Source organism: Plecotus auritus (assembly GCF_963455305.1).
Source record: "Plecotus auritus genome assembly, chromosome: 2".
Classification (NCBI taxonomy): domain Eukaryota; kingdom Metazoa; phylum Chordata; class Mammalia; order Chiroptera; family Vespertilionidae; genus Plecotus; species Plecotus auritus.
The window spans coordinates 64,680,142-64,700,954 of NC_137771.1; the positions used below are offsets into that span (position 1 = coordinate 64,680,142).

Here is a 20,813-nt window from a genome sequence, read left to right on the forward strand (position 1 = left end):
GAATCCTGAACAACTCCCTTTTAACCACAGAATTCATCTGATTCACAAGGGTCCAGTTTGGTCTGAATCTTGAAGTGGCTCTGATCTGGATCCATGCATATAGGAACGATCAGAGCCATAATGATTTCCAGGCGTGAGGTAAACTGCTATTTATTATAACAGCATCTTTAATAACTGATTCAAAAGCATCAAAGAGGAATTCTTTTCATACGCCTATCTACCCCTCCCCTTCTCTGAAAAGAGAATGGTCTCACCTTCTTATAGTCGTTATGGTAATGCGCCATTTTCTCTTGGCCTTCTACTTCAGATTCAGTCTCAAAAATGAGAAAGACTAGTTTGGGCAAAACAGATATTTGTAACATTTTTTATTTGGCCTGAAGAGTAAGCGGTCGATGCGGTCGATATGTTTACCTGATTGCATTACAGCCAATTGGACACCAACGCCTCATTAAAGTACCATGTTGAGTGGCTAAAACCAGGAGGTGGAGAGCATATGTAAACATCTTTGGTAAAATACAACTGAGTTTGCTTTACTTTGAAACAACCCTTTGAAATACCCTTCAGGACCTGTTTCCTCAAGATAGAATATATTACAAGTGATAGATCTTAGTTATTACTAAACCATAAGGTGTTGTCATTTCTATTTAATGTGTAAACCACAAGCATTTGCTCTCATTCATAGAGAGACAATCATGAGGGGGGAAACATGAAATATATTTAATTCAACATCTATTTATCAACATGGAAATCCCTTGTCTACTGAACTTTACATTACACAACGTTCACTCCAAAGGGTTAAGTTATGTCCCTTTTTTCACTCTAGAACTTTTTGATGACTTTGCAAACCAGTCAACAATTCAGCACAAAGGCATCCGGAGTCACGCTAGCGTGTTGTGACAGAATCACAGGACTATGTGGGACTCGTCCTATTCTGAAAATGCCCGAACCACGAACAGCAGAGGTAAATGAAAGCAAATTTCAGAGCCAGCACAGCCTGAGAGATACCTGAAACTCAGACTCCACAATCTATAGGGAAAGTTTTCTGCTGTGGCACTGAACAGAGGTGGTAGATGGAAAATGACAGCAAGTCTTCTAAGAACAACCCTCGCTTTGCTCTTCCTTGGCCTCTTCGGGATCCTGGAGGCGACAATATCATGCAGAAATGAAGAAGGTGACGCTGTGGATTGGTAGGTAAAAGAAATGTAAGGTTTTGTGCATGCAAATAGAAAGCCCGAGTGTAGAGGCAAACTGGTTCACTGTGGAGTTCCCCAGGGAGACTTCCACCCACCTCTCCCTTAAGAAGAAAGGAAATGAAAGTGTGTAAATGGGCCTAATATCCAGATAGGCTTCTGAGTGCGGGAGCTTCCCCTTGAGAAAGAGCTGAGCAGCCCCGTGGGCCTGACTCACTGCTCTCCGTGGCAAGACTGGTGGACACAGGTGTGGGGTAGAGCTGACAGTTTCTCTCAGTTGGCAGTTTCCTTGCATTGTGGCTTTGCTAACAGAACCCGTCCAGCATCCCTTTAGAGACTGACAAAGGAGAGAAGTCAGATTACTTTCTTTCTGACGCTGGAGCTTACGTTTCTCATTATGACAGTGAGGAAGAGGACACGATCATACACAGTCCTGTTTGGTTCACCTCATTTATTAGGCAGCACAAGCAGCTTTTGGAGTTGGGGGTAGGTCAGTGGCCTCTTGAGCAATAGCAAGCGACTAAACACAGCTTTGCATCATGGTCATGGATTCCCCTAAAGCTTTGATCACTTTTTCACTCTTTAATTAGGGTATTTTGGTTTGCCATTGTGGTTGGCGTCAAGCATTGTGTAAACTTCAGGCTGGAGAACGCAGGCACATTCACTCAGCCTCTCAGCAAACAGTTACTCAGCTCATAGCAGGCCCTGTGCTGAGCTTTGGATACAGAAATATCAACAAAACGTATTTGCCCTAATGAGTTCATAGTTATGTGGGAAGGGCATAGATTGTGCATTGGGGAGCATAGAGCCCTCAGGCTTCTCTGAGTAAGTAGTTTTGAACTAAGTAGTTAAGAACAGATATAAGTTAGGAAAACAAGGGAGATACAAGGGTTTCTCAGGCCAATGAAGGAGCAATGAGAAGGTCCAGAGGCAAAAAACAAGGGGGAAAGTTTGAAAGCAGTTCAATATTGCTGACACATAAGGAGAAGGTGAGGAGATGGTAGGAGGTGACTTTAGGGAGATAGGTGAAGAGCTTCATGTGCTGAGCCCCAGAGTCTGAACTTGACTTTGAAAGGGCTACTGAAGGACTTCAGGCAGAGATGTGATGTGGCCATATTCGCATTTTAGAAAGTCCGCTAGCAGTACTGTGACAGCTGGGCAGCTGGGGATCAGCTAGGCTAGACTCATAAGGACCAATAGGACCTTTGCAGTATTACACGTAAGAAGAGGTGTAGACCCAACTTAGAGAAGTGGTCATGGAAACAGAGAGGAGGGGACACTCTGAGAAGACTTAGAAATGGATGGCTGAAGGTCGTAGGAGAAAGGGAGAAGTTAAAAAAGACTTTCAGGTTGCTGGCTTCTGTGACTGCGGAAATGTGTTTCCTAACAGCAGGGGATGAGGAGACTTGGAGTAAAATATCACAAACTTGGTTTCAAAAATATAAAGATGAGCCTCTCTGGAACATTCTTGCATTTAGATTTATCTGACCTCGGCATAGAGATCTGGGCTAGAAATTGATTTAGGGAATCATCAACATATAATTAGAGATGCTCACTTGGGAAAAATATTTAAAAGCACTAATTCTCAACTGCTGTGCCATGGCAAATGGATAGTTTACACACCCTTTACTGGGGGCGGGGGGAGTTGGGGGGGCATCAAATTGTTATAAATATTTAAAAATTTTTCTTGCTCTAACTAAATGGACATATTACTTAGCAATGTAAATCAGAGGGAATGCTGAGCTGAGCAGACGGTGAGACAGTCTAAAGTTGCTACAACTTACTGTGAGAGTTAAAGGTGGAGTAATATTAAGTCAGCACCAAAGAATAATTTTCTTGCTTCCTGCCACATGTGAGGAGCTTGCCCTGAAAGTAAGAAAGCATGGTCAGGGCAGGAAAAAATTTACTGAGAAGCCTAAGATTGAAGAAAACCAAGTAAATAGTGAGAAGCTTTTATGGGCAGTTGAGACATTGTTGGGGGTAATAGTAAATTCATTACAACGTTTGCTTTACTGTGAGTGTTGGAAGATTAGATGTGGGGTTTGTACCATTAGGAAGTATTTGGAAGGACCGAGATGATTTTGCCCTCAAGAGACTTTCAACAATGTCTGCAGACAGTTTTATTGGCACAATAAGGGAGTGTTATTGGCATCTAACTGGTGGCAACCGGGGATGCTACCATGCACTGGACAGTCCCCCACCACAAAGAATGATCTGAATGTGAGTAGAGCACATTGAGAAACCCTGAGCTAGATGATCCAAACATGCCCACATGCTATATTGGCCCAACCACCTCTCCTCCCCAAAGGAGATACACAACAGGAGACAGTAGTGAAGGAAAGCACGGTGCCTACTTAATTGCCGGCCTTGGCCCTGAACTCTCCATGCAGAGCATTCTTATAACCTGAACTGAAGAATGTGGCTTAGGCCAGAAGCTCAGGGGAGCCTCCACCTACCTGAAAGCCCAAACCCAAATCTCAGACCCAGCCAGCCAGTCACAAAGGTGCACTTAGGGCAGAAGAGAAAAAACACACCAAAGACCTCTCCAGTCCAGGCCTGGGCCTTGGCCTTCTCCCCAGTGTAGCAAAATGGACTGTGGAAATGATAGAGGCACTCTCACTATTCCTTTACTATCACTGTAGGAACCCCACCACCAGGCCGGTTAACGTCTTAGAATATGTCCAGTCAGATTCACATTTCCTTCTCTGAGAACAAGCAAGAATAAGGGTGGGAACCCACAGAGCATTGGCCTATAGCCTGAAGGGTCCCGGGTTCGATTCCAGTCAGGGACACATGCCCTGGTTGTGGGTTCAATCCCCAGCAGGGGGCATGCAGGAGGCAGTTGATCAATGATTCTCTCTCATCATTGATGTTTCTATCTCTCTCTCCCTCTCCATTCCTCTCTGAATGCAATAAAAACTATATTTAAAAAAAAAGAAAAGAATAAGGGTGGGGGAAACGCTGAGGGCTTGAGCACATTCCTTTCCTTAGACTTAGAGGCCTTCGTGAAATGATATATTTAAGTGCTAAACACAGTGGCTGCCAGCAGGGAAGCAGTCAACATATGTCAGTCATTCATAATTATTGCCTTTGCTAGGTTTACCTTTTATAAATTGCCTAAAAGGCAAGACAAGGAAAGTAGAAAGACTGGGTTAGAATACCTGTACCTGGACTCTACAACCAGAAGCTGGAGGAAGAGCAAGCAGCTAATGAACAGCACCAGGAGCGTTTTGGGGAGGACATTAGAACAGCTGTATGAAGCCTATGCCTCCAAGGTATGTGATAGTTAATTATTCATTTAAATCATATAAAAATGCATAAAACAGAATCCAAAGCCTCCAAAAGATTTTAACTGCTCAGCTCTCTAACCCCCAACCCTTGCACCTTGATTCACAATCTGAATCAATCTGAGCAAGACCTCAGGGAATATGGCATTGGACTCTACAGCAGCGATTTTCAACCAGTGTGCCATGTCAGGTGCACTGGGGTGCCGCAAGAATTTTTAAAACATGCAATATCTGACTAGTTAGTCAAGGGCACTGACCTCTTTTTCCTTAGATTGTCAAATCAAAAATGACAACTGCTAAGACAACAGCCATCTTGTGTGAATGAGTCAAAATTATACCTATTTTTTTGGTGTGCCACAGAATTTTAGTAATCCTATCTAATAAAAGAGTAATATGCAGATTGACCATCACTCCAATACACAAGATGGCTGCCCCCATGTGGTCAAAGATCCTGCCCCCATGTGGACACAAGATGGCCACCACAAGATGGCCAGCAGGGGAGGGCCGTTGAGAGGGACCAGGCCTGCAAGGGAGGGCAGTTGTGGGTGATCAGGCCAGCAGGGGAGGGCAGTTGGGAGGAACCAGGCCTGCAAGGGAGGGCAGTTGGGGACGATCAAGCCTGCAGGGGAGGGCAGTTAGGGGTGACCAGGCTGGCAGAGGAGGGCAGTTAGGGGTGACCAGGCCTGCAGGGGAGAGCAGTTAGAGGAAAACAGGCTGGCAGGGGAGCAGTTAGGCATCAATCAGGCTGGCAGGGGAGTGGTTAGGGGGTGATCTGGCTGGCAGGCAGAAGCGTTAGGGGCAATCAGGAAGGCAGGCAGGTGAGCAGTTGGGAGCCAGCAGTCCTGGATTGTGAGAGGGATATCCGACTGCCCTCAAGGGGTCCCATATTGGAGAGGGTACAAGTTGGGCTGAGGACACCCTCTTCCTCCCCCCGTGCACGAATTTCGTGCACCAGGCCTCTAGTTAGTTTATATGTGCCATGAGATGAAAAAGGTTGAAAATCGCTGCTCCTCAGTAATGTCAAATTGTTGATACATTCAGCACCATGTCCAATGGTATCACTGGGCAAGGTGTGAACTAATTAAATAGAGAGGTCTTCTGGCTGCCAAATTCATTGCTTTCTATCTCATCCCTCTAATGGAACTATGGAGAAGAATCCACTCCTGGTACAATGCAATGCAGATCTTTGATCAATGTGGCATTAGTTATGGAGTTGTTTAAGCCACAAATGGGGTGACCTATGTAAGGGGTCACCTAGTCTTCCTTTTCATTAATCTTTTTCAAAATTGTAAATTGAGGCTTAGACTCTCGTTCAAGACCCTAGATCTAACTTGCCTGAATGGAGATTAAACCTGCTATCTGGACTTCATCAGGCGATGAGCTAACCAGCAAAAGAGACATAAGGCTCAACGTGGGCATTTTCCCGGCATCCCTGGCACCATCTGTGGTTCAGTGACAAGATACCACTTTCAATCAGGGGTGACAAGTAAAATCAAACAATAATCAATGTCCAATTACACTCAGGTATGCATTTGCTAACAAACAACTTACAGAGAAGTAAATACATAAAATGACTCGGCACTTACAATGTTCTGGGCTTTTACATACATTAACTAATTAATCCCCCAGCAGTACTATTAGACTCTGACACTGCTGTGCATGTGAATCTGAATATTTATTCAAAATGTGCAGAGAGCTGTCACTGTGTTTGCTAATGTTCACTTACTTGCCATTAAGACCAGCCTTCAGAGCCAAGTTTCAAAGTCAAAACTTATTTTTAAGCTGTTTGACTACCTGTGAGGTGCCAGGCACTGCTCTAGATGCTTTAAAAAGAATATTTTATCTCAGCAACAACTCCGTTTTGAATAGATTATTATGTAAAATCAAAATCGCCTGAGGCTGCTTCTGCTTTCCAAGGCTGGGGCTGAAGGCCCCGAACACAATTCAGCAGTGATAAAATACACACATTGTTCCCTTCCAGTCTTAGAGACTGAATTGGGGGGGGGGGGGGGGGCGGGGGTGAGGGAGTGGAGAGGAGCAGCAATGAGCCTCTGTCAGCAGCCTTAGTTGGGGCAGAAGGTTCTTAGTTTGGCAGAATATAATAATGATATTTAGAGGCTCAAAATCAGAGCCTAGGAGGGCAAGAGAGTTAAACTGCTCTGTAATATAAAAAAGGGGGTAGATGAGAGCTAGGAATTGAAAAGTAAAAGAAACGTGGAGGGAAATTGGGGGCAGGTCAGTGTGATCATGTACAATTATTCAATGTTCATACCTTCATGAAAACCTGCTCATACACAATGCCTTGAGTGATGGTTCTAGGGAAGAAATTACAGTAAAGGGGCTGATTTCCAGGTCTGATTGGCATGGAACCAGAAGAAGAATGACAATAGTGGGTGATATCCAGGTGAGATTGGGTGCTTTTTGGAAACTGGAACTATGTGACCATAAGAACATACTTCCCCACCTCTTGACCTGGAGTTGAACTTCTGAGAGTAGAATGCAAGGTCAGACCAACTGGTTTTAAATCTCACATGTCAAGGTGACCTAAACCAATATCTGGATTACATTTAAAATTGTTTCTCTTCTTTTGCCTTTGTAAACAAGAATCTTCCATACACCTTCCTAATAACACCAGACAATGTTGCTGTTGTCCGTACCTGTCTGTCTATATTCCCGGCTAGACTGGAGGCAGAGACCGTACCCTTCTTGTTCAACATCCACTAGTCAAAATAATACTCAACATATGTGTTAAAGGACTAAAGCAGTCCAAAGGCACATGCTTACATCTGCTTATTCTTAAGTCCATGATCTTTCCCCTATGTCAGAGAGCCGCTATTCCAACTACGGCTACAACCCCAATAACCTTAGCTAGTTGTTCAAACCTGGTTAGAATAATTCATGTCATCGTATTATAAGAATAAATTTCCTCATTGAATCTTTCCAGAGCCCCTCCACATTGCACCCCAAAGGCACACACTGCCCTCATTACCACATTTGCTGCCCGCTTAACAAATAACTGTCAGAGGTCTCCAGAGAAGGATGCAAACGCCAACGGTAGCTATGGTCAATTGTGGAAAATGAGGGTGAGAATACAGCTTACTGCCCTGATGTTTCTAAATACAGTAGCCAAGACTGCTACGCAGATTATGCTGCACATTTTTTTTTACAAATGTTTTTAGATTACATCAAATAATTAAGCAGCTATAAGAGATTCAGTTATTGACATTATTTGGAGAGAAAAGCAAAGGCCTTTCTTAAGGAAATGGATTGTCCTTTTTCTGCTTTTAATTGTCACTGAGATTTTTAAAAATATCGACATTATTGGATTCAATAAAGATCACTGCTTCATGACACAAATGAAATGAAACCACACAGAGCAAATACAAGTAAGTTTCTAAAACATGACACTGAGACACTTGCAAAATAGTAGCTTACTTTTGGAGAATTTATTAGTATTTTGGGTTACCAGAGGAAACCCAATATCACACCTTCAGTTTCACCACTTTTTCTAAGCAGGAAAATACCAATTTAGGAAGATGAAGTGATAGAGAAAGGGACTGAAGGAAAATCCTCTCTAGTCAGTGAGGTAGGGGAGCCGATAATGAGAAATCCTGATTCAACACAGCGCCGCGCCCAAGCAGCGGAGCACAAAGTAGGCAGAAGAAATCAGATCCTGACAACCTGTTCTGCATTGTGCCTATACGATCAATGGGAAAATCCCCGGTGTAATCCTTGGCTGGTTGTTCCTACTTCATTTCCTGAACAAATACTTAACTACTTTTTTATTATACACCGGTTGCCAAATCAGAAGCATGGGTCCAAAACAACCAAGGGGTATAGAAATGTCATCCTCACACACAGCACAATGCATAGGGCCCCTGCCATCAAGACAAAGCCATGCCTGTGTGTGAATGGGCTTTCTGGCCCTGGTCTTGTAGGTCCCAGAATTCAGATTGATGGGGAAGCTGCCCATTAGGAGAATGGGTGACTTCTCATGCATATTAATGAAAGCTCTGCATTGCAGGCTAGGTAGCTGGTAGAAATGTTGTGAGCATTTATAAGTGGAAGATTTGCACCATTATAACCCTAATATGTTCCTGCAGAATAACAACACTGCCTATCTAATGTACAATGACGCAGTCCCTAAATCTGTGAATTACAGCAGAAAATATGGACATTCCAAAGGTATGACAAAGGCTCTTAGTTTCTCTTTCTTACTGAAAGTCAACACTTTCTTAAACATTTTGTCTTCAATGTTCTTATATTCCACACTAAAAAGAGAGCTTTTAATTTTTAATGCTTTATTTTGAGTTATCAAAACATGTGATTTCTCTTTCACAAGTTATAATTACATAATTTCCTTTTCACAAATGCCTTTTTCTTAACATATTTTTAGATATATGCTTTATAACAGAAATTCATGTACTGACTACTGGGAAAAGTAACCAGTATATATATACATGTATGTGTGTCTCAGTGTGTATACCTGCACATTTTAGTCAGGTTTATTAAGTTATAATTTACATAGAGTAAAACTTACTCTTCTTAATGTTTAGTTCCCTTTGAAATAAACATTTACTTTTAAATGTTTATACATTTAAAATTTTATTTTTAATTTGTTTTTACATTATAGTAATTTTTGTTATATATTGTTATTACATATTATAGTAATTTTTATTATAGTAGCTTTTAGTATTTTTCTATTTATAAGATATGCATCGCCGAAACCGGTTTGGCTCAGTGGATAGAGCGTCGGCCTGCGGACTGAAGGGTCCCGGGTTCAATTCCTGTCAAGGGCATGTACCTTGGTTGCGGGCACATCCCCAGTGGGAGGTGTGCAGGAGGCAGCTGATCGATGTTTCTCTCTCATCGATGTTTCTAGCTCTCTATCCCTCTCCCTTCCTCTCTGTAAAATATCAATAAAATATATATTTAAAAAAAAAAAGATATGCATCTACACATGTACATGCATTTTAGAAAAATTCAAAACGCCAGTAAACAGAAAGAAATCTGTCATCTTAATACACATTAGATAATCACACTTAATGCTTTCTAAATTTTTCTATCAAGCATATTTTTAAATATTTTTAATATATTTTTATTGTTGATAGTATTACAGACATCTCCCATTTTCTCTTCCTTTCCCCCCCTTCTCCCAGCCCCTACCCACCCATCACAGGTCTTTACCACCCTATTTATCAAACATATTTTAAAACATTTTTATAAAACTATCATTATGACTAGTTTTCAACCTTTTTTCAACTTAACATATTATGAATAACTTTTCATGGCAGCAAGTATTCAGAAGGTTCCAAACCCAAATGTCTTCAGGAACAGGCAAGAGATGTCAGCAAGTTAAGTGGGCGGAACGAGCAAGGTAACTAGGAAGGTAGAGAGTACATACTTGGTCTAAAGGGGCAGTTACTACTTAGCATGCCTTATCGGAATACAGTTTTTCATAGGATGTTGAAAATTAGTATTTGTGGGAAATCTCCCCAGTGTTTAAATGTTGGCAATTAATTCAAAGTTTTAAAAATACTCTGCAAGCATAATAATATGGATCTGCGGGCTAGTTTTGCCCTGTGGGCTGCCAGTTTGCAACCTCTGGTTAAGAATATAATTTGTAATGGCTGTCAAACGTCATGAGCAGTGAATGCCTTTGATTTAGCCAAGTTGCCCTTCTATGTGCATGGAACCCAACAATTTTTACAATATGCCACATTCTCTAACTTCTCCACCAACAAACTCCCACCACCATTCTCATCTACTCTGTTAGTTGCTACAGGGATTTGTGGGAGAGGTTGAGGAGAGGGACTGGAAAAGGATTGGGACTTAATGTCAAGTGGAGGAGTTCTCTTTGCCAACAGGTGTCTTGACATCCTGTGGCATTCATACCAGGAGGTTAAGATTTCAGCTAAATAGCACACTCATCTGAGCAGAAGATAGCCCCTGAAAGTTATCCAACTCAGATAAGCAACAGAATTTTGAACATTTTCTATTCATACACAGGTATTGATTCTATATGCATTGAGAGAGCAATAGTGTGCTTTCTTAAGTGTGTTTTTGAAAGAGAAAGAATTGGCAGGCATTTGGTTTCCACTTAACAATAAGGCAAACGTGAATGAGTTTTATGTTTGCATGGTCATATACAAACCAGAAAGTCTTGGTTAACACACCAAAACTACCAAAACTACCCTAATCTATATGTATAAAAACCCAGCAACCATTACAGCGGAACGAGCAGGACAACCAGAACGACTGGTGGCTATGATAAACACTGCGGCAGCCAACCAGCCTGATCCGGGCTGGATGGCTCCCAACACCCTGATCAGGGTGGGGCCCGCCAGCCAACTGGAAATTTGGGGTCCAGGGACCTTGGAGGTACTCGGTCTCAGGCAGCTGCACGGGCAAAGCTCTCCTTTGGCAGAAGTGGACCTGGAATCAGGAAGCCAGAGTCGGGGATGAGGTGGGTACACTTTCCTGGTGGCCACAGCAGTCCCTGCAGGCCGTGCACAGCACCCAGGCATCTGGCCCCAGTTGGAGCAGCAGCAGGAATAGGGGCCACAGGGCGCAAGAGGCGGCACACAGGAGCCAGGAGGCACGAGGCCTGAACTGGACTCTCACCCCGCTCGCTGGGCCCAGCAGCACCAGCAGGTGGGCCATGGTGTGCAGCGAGGCACTGGGCCACCCACCGGAGGGGAAGCGAGCCAGGAGGGCAAGGCCCTGTGCCAGCCTGAGCCCTGAGCACCTGCTGTGGGTGGGGCTGGAGCTGGAAACCCTGGAGGAGTGGGAGGGGCTGCAGCCCCGGGCCTTTTCGGCCTTGGCCTTGGAATTCTGTGGGCAACCAGTGTACCGGCTACCAGCACGTCAGAGGTCAGCCAAGCTTCAAGAGAGAGGACGTGGCGGAAAATGGCAAGGCCACAGAAGAGATGGGAAATGCTGTGGCCATCTTCAGGAAACACAGCTGCCACGGTCTTCAGTAACTATGAACAGATAATCTTTGGTCTCGGTTCTTCAGAAGAGGAAGCTGAGACTCAAAGAAGGGAGCCTTTCTCAACACCTCACCCACTTCTCATACCTGACTCTGTGCAGCATTGTTTTCGTTGAAAGTAGAGGATCCAAAATGTTTTTAGATCTTTGCTATTTTAGGCAGGAAAGAATTTAGCACAGGGAATTGGTGCTTGGGAAATCATCGGAAATCTGGAGGAGTGGGTATTAGGCTGGGCCCCCAGGAAGAATCCCTGACCAGCGGGAGGAGCTGCTGCCTCAGCCACAACTGAATTCTAGGACACTCTGGCACAGTTGTGACCCAGGGATCGGCAAACTGCTGCCCTTGCAAGTGCCCTCCAGCTCCCACAAAACAGGTCACTGGGCACTGCCTCTGCCACAGTTGCCTGTGCACAGCCTGGATTCCACTGCAGAAAACCTCCACATCTCTGCAAACATGATCACCAGCAGCAAACAGCCCAAACTGCAGGAAGATGCCTCTGCACCACTTCTGCCTTCAAAATATTGTGCAAGCACATCCAATCAGCAGAAATAAATTCATATCCAGAAACCTTGCTACAATGGAGTTTGGGCAATTTCAGGTTTTTGTCTAGGAGTGAGATCTTGCCAATGTACCTCATATGCCTGGTATTGATAAAAATGGGGCCTGGCTGGTGGGGCTCAGTGGTTGAGCATTGACCTATGAACCAGGAGTTCACAATATGACTCCCAGTCAGGTTTTGGGCTTGATCCTCAGTAGGGGCGTGCAGGAGGCAGCTGATCAATGATTCTCATCATTGATGTTTCTATCTATCTCTCCTTCTCCCTTTTCTGAAATCAATAAATTTTTTTAAAATAGGGTCATGCTGTATATAGGTGTTATAATGAGTTTTTTACTTCATAGATCACTAATGTCTTTCCTGTTAAAACCATACTTATAGAACATTATTTATTTATCATTCATTTTAATTGAGCTCAGAGAGAAGAAGGGAGAGAGAGAGAAACATTGTTCTGCTGTTTCCTGCACTCACTGGATTGGGTATTTAATCTGCAACCTGGGCATGTGCCCTCACTGGCAATCGATCCACCACTTTCTGGTGTATGGGACGATGCTACGCTGGTACCCTGACCCCAAATTCCAGCCTCCAGAACTGTGAGAAAAATACATTTTTGTTGTTTAAGCCACACAAATGTATGATATTTTGTTATGGCTGTCTGAGCTGACTAATCCTATATAATAAAAGCCCAGCGACCGAATGGCAGAACAACCGGAATGACTGGAACAACCGTGGCCTCTCGCCCTGGCCGGCCCTGCCCCGATCAGCTCCCATCGGGGCAGGCCAACTGGACCCCACCAGTGCGTGAATTCATGCACCGGGCCTCTAGTATATTTATAAACACAGAAATAATCATAGATACCTGTTGAACCATGTCCTTTTTGCCATATCACAAGATGATGAAAATTTCTTCTTTGCTGGCTTCCATGTTATTTGGCTCTAGAGATTTTTACTAAATACAATTAACTGAAATGCTTCAACATGGTTTTCCTTTTTTTCTCTTTGATTCTTTTTTTTTTCTTCTTGTTTGTGGAATTGGGTGATTCTTCTGCAAATACATGAGTACTAGTTCCTTAAAACAAATTAGTGCAAGTACATTTCTTCATTTGATATTTTCTCTTTCAACTCTGCTTTTTAGCCAGCTTTTGAAAATAACTTAGCTGCTTAGCAGTGAAGACATATCCAAAGCTTGCCAGGAAACTATTAGTTTAACAAGGTCAAATTCCAATTTAGCAAATTTGCATTCTGTCTAAACAAATTTTCTCTGTGGTTTCAACAAGAAATTTCTTTTAACTCTTCACGGGATGGCTCCCCTTGGCCCCCTTTTGTGGAGGCTTATTATCAGAAATGGGGCAATTGTGCGTGAATTGGTTTTGAAATCTTTGAAAAAATTAGCTTGTGATTATCGGCTAATAAAATATTAGCCTAAAGTATAAATGGGCTTAAATGTTATAACTTTGAACTCTATTTGAAAAAGGAGATTTGCTTTTCTAATGTATCTGTATTAACTGTATCTTTGGTAGGTTTACTGCTGTGGAACAGAGTCCAGGGGTTCTGGCTGATTCATTCTATTCCCCAGTTTCCTCCAATCCCTGAAGAAGGCTATGATTATCCGCCCACAGGGAGACGAAATGGACAAACTGGCATCTGTGTAACTTTCAAGTATAACCAGTATGAAGCCATAGGTAACATTAATGTGTGCAAAAAAAGATAGCAATGTTGAAGAAGGGGCAATATTAATATACTAGAGGCCTAGTGCATGAAATTCGTGCATGGGTAGGGTCCCTAGGCCTGGCCGGTGATCAGGGCCAATAGGTGGTGCGGAACAAAGGGAGGGCCTTCCAGATGCCGGCTGGGACCTTCCTTTGTTCCACGCCACCCACTGGTGGTCAGTGCACGTCATAGTGAGTGATTGAACTCTCACTCTCCCAGTCGAACTCCTGAGGGGACACTTTGCATATTAGGCTTTTATATATATAGATTTGGGCTATATGAATAAATTGGTCACTTCATTTGTTTCTCTATTCATAGATTTTCTGATCTCTACATTCTAATATTGTCTTTGCCATGGTGAGACCTAGAGCGGGCTCACTTACTGGAGCTTGGTTTCCTGGGTCTTTCCATGAATTCTAAGAACTTGATCAGGGGTAGTAGTTGCAAATGTCTACAGAGGCCAAACAGGTAACAGAAATGGGTGAAACAGGTGAATGCTGCATGGGCAGTGGATTTAGTGACAAACTGGGGTGTTGACTCTCCCCAGCTTCTCTCAAAGAAGAGAGAGAGATCCTGCTTTTTCAATATGGTCTCAATATTAAAAAAAAAAAAAAAAAAAAAAAAAAAAGTACATATCTCATGTTGCCTGTAACCTGCCAATCTGATTGTCTGAGTCCCCAGATGATCTTCCTTTAAGGCCTCAAGCTCAAATGGTCCAATTGATTGGCTTTGGAAAACTATGATAGAGGAGGAATAGAAGAAGGAACACCATTTTACCAATCACTCTTTACTTAGATGGCTGCTAAATAGTGGCAAAGAGTGACTTGCCTCTAGATAAAAGGTTTAAAAATATTTTTCATCCAGTTTTCATCTTATGACAAGGAGTTCTGAGCCAAATCAAACCCCAACTCCATCACTTACAAGCTTTATAACTATGGGCATGTGACATGAATTAACCATTAATTCATCTATAAAATGAGGATAATGATAAACGAACTTACCTAATAATAAGATTGCTATGAGGACTAATTAGTAAATTCACGTAAAATTCGTAAAACAATGCCTGCAAAGTAGGAAATGCTCAAGAGGTGTCAATTATCTTACCTCAAAAGTTATTTGAAAGCTATTGGCTTAAGGAAGGGAATACTTTTATTCTGTTTTTTAATTCACAAAATATCTGCAATAAAAAAGACTTCCATTTGTATCTTAATTCTTAGATTTTCTTGATCGTTTCTTTTTCAGACTCTCAGCTCTTGATCTGCAACCCAAACATTTATAGCTGTTCCATCCCAGCTATGTTTCGGCAGGAGCTCATTCACATGCCCCAGCTGTGTGCCAGATCCAGCTCATCAGAGACCCCTGCCCAGCACCTGGCCACACTTCAGTCAGCCCAGAAACAAAATTTCCTCCATTTTGCAAAGTCTGTTTCTTTTATTGATGGTATGAAAGACCATCATCAAACAATATGCTATATAACTCTGCTGCTGAACTCATTTGGGATTGTGTAAAGGAAATATTCTGATTATTTGGGGGAAAAGATGTACAAAAGAGGGGGAAAGAACATTTTCAGACACAAGTATCATCTTAGTAATAATGATAATAACTTTTATTTGCATATTACTTTAGCATTTACAAAATGTTCTTCCATCCACTATCTCAATTATGTTATTATTGTACTAGAGGCCCAGTGCACAAAATTCGTGCATGGGGGAGTGGGGTGTCCCTCAGCCCAGCCTGCACCCTCTCCAATCTGGGACCCCTCGAGGGATGTCCGACTGCCCGGTGGGATCGGGCCTAAATGGGCAGTCGGACATCCCTCTCACAATCCAGGACTGCTGGCTCCCAACTGCTCGCCTGCCTGCCTTCCTGATTTCCCCTAACCGCTTCTGCCTGCCTGCCTGATCACCCCCTAACCACTCCCCTGCCAGTCTGATGCCTAACTGCTCCCCTGCCAGACTGTTTGCCCCTAACTGCCCTCCCCTGCAGGCCTGGTCTCCCACAACTGCCCTCCCCTGCAGGCCTGGTCCCCCCCCAACTGCTCTCCTCTGCAGGCCTGGGTCCCTCCCAACTGCCTTTCCCTGCAGGCCTGGTCACCCCTAACTTCCCTCCTCTGCTGGCTTGGTCACCCCTAACTGCCCTCCCCTGCAGGCTTGATCGCCCCCAACTGCTCTCCCTTGCAGGCCTGGTCCCTCCCAACTGCCCTCCCTTGCTGGACACCTTGTGGTGGCCATCTTATGTCCACATGGGGGCAGGATCTTTGACCACATGGGGGCAGCCATCTTGTGTGTTGGAGTGATGGTCAATCTGCATATTACTCTTTTATTAGATAGGATAGAGGCCTGGTGCACGGGTGGGGGCCAGCTGGTTTGCCCTGAAGCGTGTCCAGGATCAGGGTGGGGGTTCCCTTGGGGCGTGAGGCAGCCTTGGCGAGGGGCCTGTGGTGGTTTGCAGGCCAGCCACGCCCCCTGGTGACCCAAGTGGAGGCCCTGGTATCTGGGGTTTATTTATCTTCTACAATTGAAACTTTGTAGCCTGGAGCGGAGCCAAGCCTTCTGCTTGCTCCATGGCAGCAGCCATTTCTGTTGGGATTTATGTATCTTCTATAATTGAAACTTTGTAGCCTTAAGCAGAAGCCTGGGCCGGCCAGGGTGTGTGGAAAGCTTGGCTTCCTCCATCGTCGGGGGTAACCCTAGCCTCCTGCTCTTTCTAGTTCCGTGGCTGCCACCATTTCTGTTTGGGTTTATGTATCTTCTATCATTGAAACTTTGTAGCCTTGAGTGGAGGCCTAGGCCGGCAAGGGCAGGCGGAAAGCTTGGCTTCCTCCATTGCCGGGGAAACCCAAGCCTCCCTCCTGCTCTCTGTGGCCGTAGCCATCTTGGTTGGGTTTATTTGCATATTCGCTCCTGATTGGCTGGTGGGCATGACTTGTGGGCGTGGCTTGTGGGTATAGCAGAGTGATGGTTAATTTGCATATTGCTCTTTTATTATATAGGATTATATAGGATCTATGACATCTACATATCAGAGATGAATGATGATTTTCATTCCTGAGGATATTTTCAGATACTTATTCTATATAATAAAAGGGTAATATGCAAATTGACTGAATGGCAGAACGACCAGTCGCATGATGCACACTGACCACCAGGGGGCAGACTCTCAATGCAGGAGCTGCCTCCTAGTGATCAGTGCTCTCCCACAGGGGGAGCACCACTCAGCCAGAAGCCGGGCTCACAGCTGGCTAGCGCAGCGGTGGTGGCAGGAGCCTCTCAGGAAGCAGGCCTAAGCCATCAGTCGGACATCCCCAGAGGGGTCCTAGACTGCGAGAGGGTGCAGGCCGGGCTAAGGGACCCCCCTCCCCCACTGAGTGTATGAATTTCATGCATCAGGCCTCTAGTCTAAGTATAAATACTAACCTCACTATCTTTCTCCTTATAAACTCTAGACATTTTTGCAGCCTGGATGGCTCAACAGTTGAAGACACACTTGCTTACCGAAACCTGGCAGCGAAAGAGACAAGAGCTTCCTTCAAACTGCTCCCTTCCTTACCACGTCTATAATGTCAAAGCAATTAAGATATCTGGACAATCTTATTTCAGTTCTTATCAGGATCATGCCAAATGGTGTATTTCCCAAAAGGGCACCAAAAATCGCTGGACATGTATTGGAGACCTAAATCGGAGCCCATATCAAGCCTTCAGAAGTGGAGGATTCATTTGTACCCAGAATCAACATATTTACCAAGCATTTCAAGGATTAGTTTTGTATTATGAGAACTGTAACTAAACTTGATGAATGACATATATGCTATTAATTTCAACATTGACAATGGATCTTCTCCCATTAGATTCATTCTGTATATATTAAAGCCTGTGAATGTACTTAAAATCCACCTATTGTCAAGCAAAACACTTTATCTTCTAACTAGAGGCCCAGTGCATGAAATTCTTGCACTGGGGGGTTGCGGGGAAGGGTTCCCTCAGCCCGGCCTGTGCCCTCTCACAACTAGGACATCCCTCTCGCAGTCTGGGATCCCTTGTTCCTTACTGCCCACCTGCTTGCTGCTCCTTACTGCTTGGCTCACTGCTCCTTAGCACTGCCCCAGAGGTGGGAGAGGCTCCCGCCACCACCGCTGCGCTCACCAGCCGTGAGCCCAGCTTCTGGCTGAGCAGCACTCCCCCTGTGTGAGCGCTCTGACCACCAGGGGTCAGCTCCTGCATTGAGAGTCTGCCCCCTGGTGGTTAGTGTGCATCACAGCGATGGATTGTTCTGGTCATTCCACTGTAATGGTCGCTTAGGCTTTTATTATATAGATTAGAGGCCCGGTGCACAAAATTCGTGCAAGGGGGGGGCTATCCTTCAGCCCAGCCTTCACCCTCTCCAATCTGGGACCCCTTGAGGGATGTCCGACTGCCCGTTTAGGCCTGATCACAGTAGGATTGGGCCTAAACGGGCAGTTGGACATCCCTCTCACAATCCAGGACTGCTGGCTCCCAACTGCTCACCTGCCTCTGCCTGATTGCCCCTAATCGCTTCTGCCTGCCAGCCTGATCACCCTAACCACTCCCCTGCCAGCCTGATTGATGCCCCCAACTTCCCTCCTCTGCTGGCCTGGTCACCCCTAACTACCCTCCCCTGCAGGCTTGATCACCCCCAACTGCCCTCACTTGCAGGCCTGGTCCCTCCCAACTGCCCTCCCCTGCTGGCCTGATCACCCACAATTGCCCTCCCTTACAGGCCTGGTCCCTCCCAACTGCCCTCCCCTGCTGGCCATCTTGTGTCCACATGGGGGCAGCCATCTTGTGTGTTGGAGTGATGGCCAATTTGCATATTACTCTTTTATTAGATAGGAGGATAGAGGCCTGGTGCACGGGGCGGGGGTGGGCAGCTGGTTTGCCCTGAAGGGTTTCCCAGATCAGGGTGGGGGTTCCCTTGGGGCATGGGGCGGCCTGGGTGAGGGGTGTCTGTGGTGGTTTGCAAGCCGACCACGCCCCCCGGCAATCCAAGCGGAGGCCCTGGTATCTGGGATTTATTTATCTTCTACAATTGAAACTATGTAGCCTTGAGTGGAGTCCAAAGCGGGCCAGAGTGTGCGGAAAGCTTGACTTCCTCCATTGCTGGGGAAACCCAAGCCTCCTGATTGCTCCATGGCCGCAGCCATCTTGGTTGGGTTATTCTCTAAACATAAACTATCATACATAACTAAAATGAGAATGAAAGAAAGCAATATTTGCTCCAGATTAGTCAACTCTCAATTGTTCATGGAGTGATTGGCAATCTTGCAGATTAGATTTCATTTCCTTCACAGAGACTTCCCTGACTCCCCTACCCACCTTTTTTTCTGAAGCAGGGAGGAGGGAAATCTTTCTCTGTGTACTTCATACTATTTACTCCTATTCCTCTTAAGTTTCTTTCTCACTGGTTTATGGTTAAACTATATCATTCTTGCAACTGCTACTTACTAACTGTATGATCTTGGATCATACACTTGAACTCTCTGAGCCTTGGTTTTCTTATCTATGAAATAGATGTAAGAAGCCTAACACAGAGTTGACAATACTGTGGAATTTGAATCTGAATTTCCACACACAGCAAGAAAAGACAAAAGAAAGTTTAGAATGAGTAGTATGTTTCAAAATTTTTTAAAAATCAGATTAGGAGAAAGAAACAGCACCTAAGTCTAGCCCATCAACTTAGGGGAAAAGAAGTGTAACAAAGAAACCAAAATAAAATTTAATACTTTTAATTCCAGGATGCTTCATTTTCTGTAATTCTTATTAATAAACATAGCTATTATATAAATTAATAATAACAAATTTATATTAAGTACTAATTGCTTTATAAAGTTTGAGATATGGTTCCTAATTTCAAGAAGTTACAACCTAGCAAAAGTAATGACAACATCAGGAAGGATTGCAGAATAACTTGTTTCTTTTTTATTTGCATTTTATTCTTATTTTAAAATATTATTATTATTAAGACTTACTAAGTATAAACGCTAACTTCACTATCTTTCTCCATATAAACTCTAGACATCTTTGCAGCCTGGATGGCTCAAAGGTTGAAGACACACTTGCTTACCGAAACCTGGTAGTGAAAGAGACAAGAGCTTCCTTCAAACTGTTCCCTTCCTTACCATGTCTATAGTGTCAAAGCAATTAAGATATCTGGACAATGTTGTTGTTGTTGATTATTATTATTATTATTATTATTATTATTATTATTATTACTAGAGGCCCAGAGCGCAATTGAAATTGTGCGAGGAGGCGCCCTGTCTCCTGCCGTGTGAGGAGGCACCCCATGGGGGGCCAGGACCCGTGCCTGACTCATACAGCACTGGCCGCCGCGGGAATCAGGTTGGATCAGTGCCATGGGAGACCAGACTGGTGCCGCGGGGTCCGGGACCCGTGCCTTACTCGCAGGGTCCCCTGGCCCCCCTGCCTGTGTCCGCTCTGGGGCTGCCTGAGTCACCACACCGGCTCGGGCAGGCCCGCCTGCCTCTGTCTCCGCCTCTGCTCTGGGCCTCACCTACGCGTGCAACCTCCTCCTGTCAGTCAGGTCATGACCCATTAAGGCATCCTGGCCTAATTTGCATATTACCTCTTTATAATATAGATTATTTAGTAGTGTCCTCGCCTGTGCCTTAGCAATGATAGCTGGTGTCCTTGAACACCAGAATAACAGTGCTGGGTCTGCAGTCCAAGTTTCTTAGGCTTGTTACCATTTCCATTGCCAAGAACACTGTTCTGATCAGATCTATCTATCCCTTTCCGACTCCCCACCAAAATTGACATCCTAGCATTATGAAAGAATTAACCTAACAGCTTCCAAAGTGTTTCTTTTGTCCTCATGAACTAAGTCACTTTTTCTGTAAAATGTGGCTTTTGACCTTGATGCTGAAGACTTAACTTATCCCCATCCACATAGAGAGGGTTATTACTCCCTCCCTACTAATGAGAAAAATGAACCTCATTAACATTTCCAGTGTCCCTTAAGAGGTATAGAGGTTCAGTATTATCATGTGGCATTTGCTATTTTTTAAAAATTGCATGTCTTTCACTTAGGACTTTTCTTTTTTA

The 20,813-nt window shown here is 44.3% G+C and overlaps 2 protein-coding genes across 2 annotated transcripts in view; one reads left to right on the top strand and one right to left on the bottom strand.

Annotated features, from left to right (window-relative positions):
* The window catches only part of LOC308242761 (uricase-like), a 34,031-nt gene extending 32,414 nt beyond the window's left edge, over positions 1–1,617 (bottom strand). The window contains exons 1-2 of the mRNA XM_080657285.1: positions 1,408–1,617; positions 255–1,177 (exon numbers count right to left, since the gene is read on the bottom strand). Coding sequence (XP_080513411.1) covers positions 255–362 — 108 coding nt within the window. The 5' untranslated portion in view covers positions 363–1,177; positions 1,408–1,617. The remainder of the gene's footprint in view (positions 1–254; positions 1,178–1,407) is intronic.
* On the top strand, positions 854–17,625 carry DNASE2B (deoxyribonuclease 2 beta). The gene is made up of 7 exons (XM_080657284.1): positions 854–961; positions 1,033–1,187; positions 4,288–4,465; positions 8,581–8,662; positions 13,545–13,706; positions 14,977–15,174; positions 17,180–17,625. The coding sequence occupies exons 1-7, from the start codon at positions 938–940 to the stop codon at positions 17,518–17,520; spliced, it is 1,140 nt and encodes a 379-aa protein (XP_080513410.1). The 5' UTR covers positions 854–937; the 3' UTR covers positions 17,521–17,625.
* Positions 17,626–20,813: the final 3,188 nt, after the last annotated feature.

What these genes read in the sequence shown, in the direction of transcription:
- DNASE2B (XM_080657284.1), top strand. Translation starts at nt 938, where the DNA reads ATGCCCGAACCACGAACAGCAGAG. An exon ending in ATGAAGCCTATGCCTCCAAG is followed by an intron (nt 4,466 to 8,580) that starts GTATGTGATAGT and finishes ATGTTCCTGCAG; the next exon opens with AATAACAACACTGCCTATCT. An exon ending in TAACCAGTATGAAGCCATAG is followed by an intron (nt 13,707 to 14,976) that starts GTAACATTAATG and finishes TTTCTTTTTCAG; the next exon opens with ACTCTCAGCTCTTGATCTGC.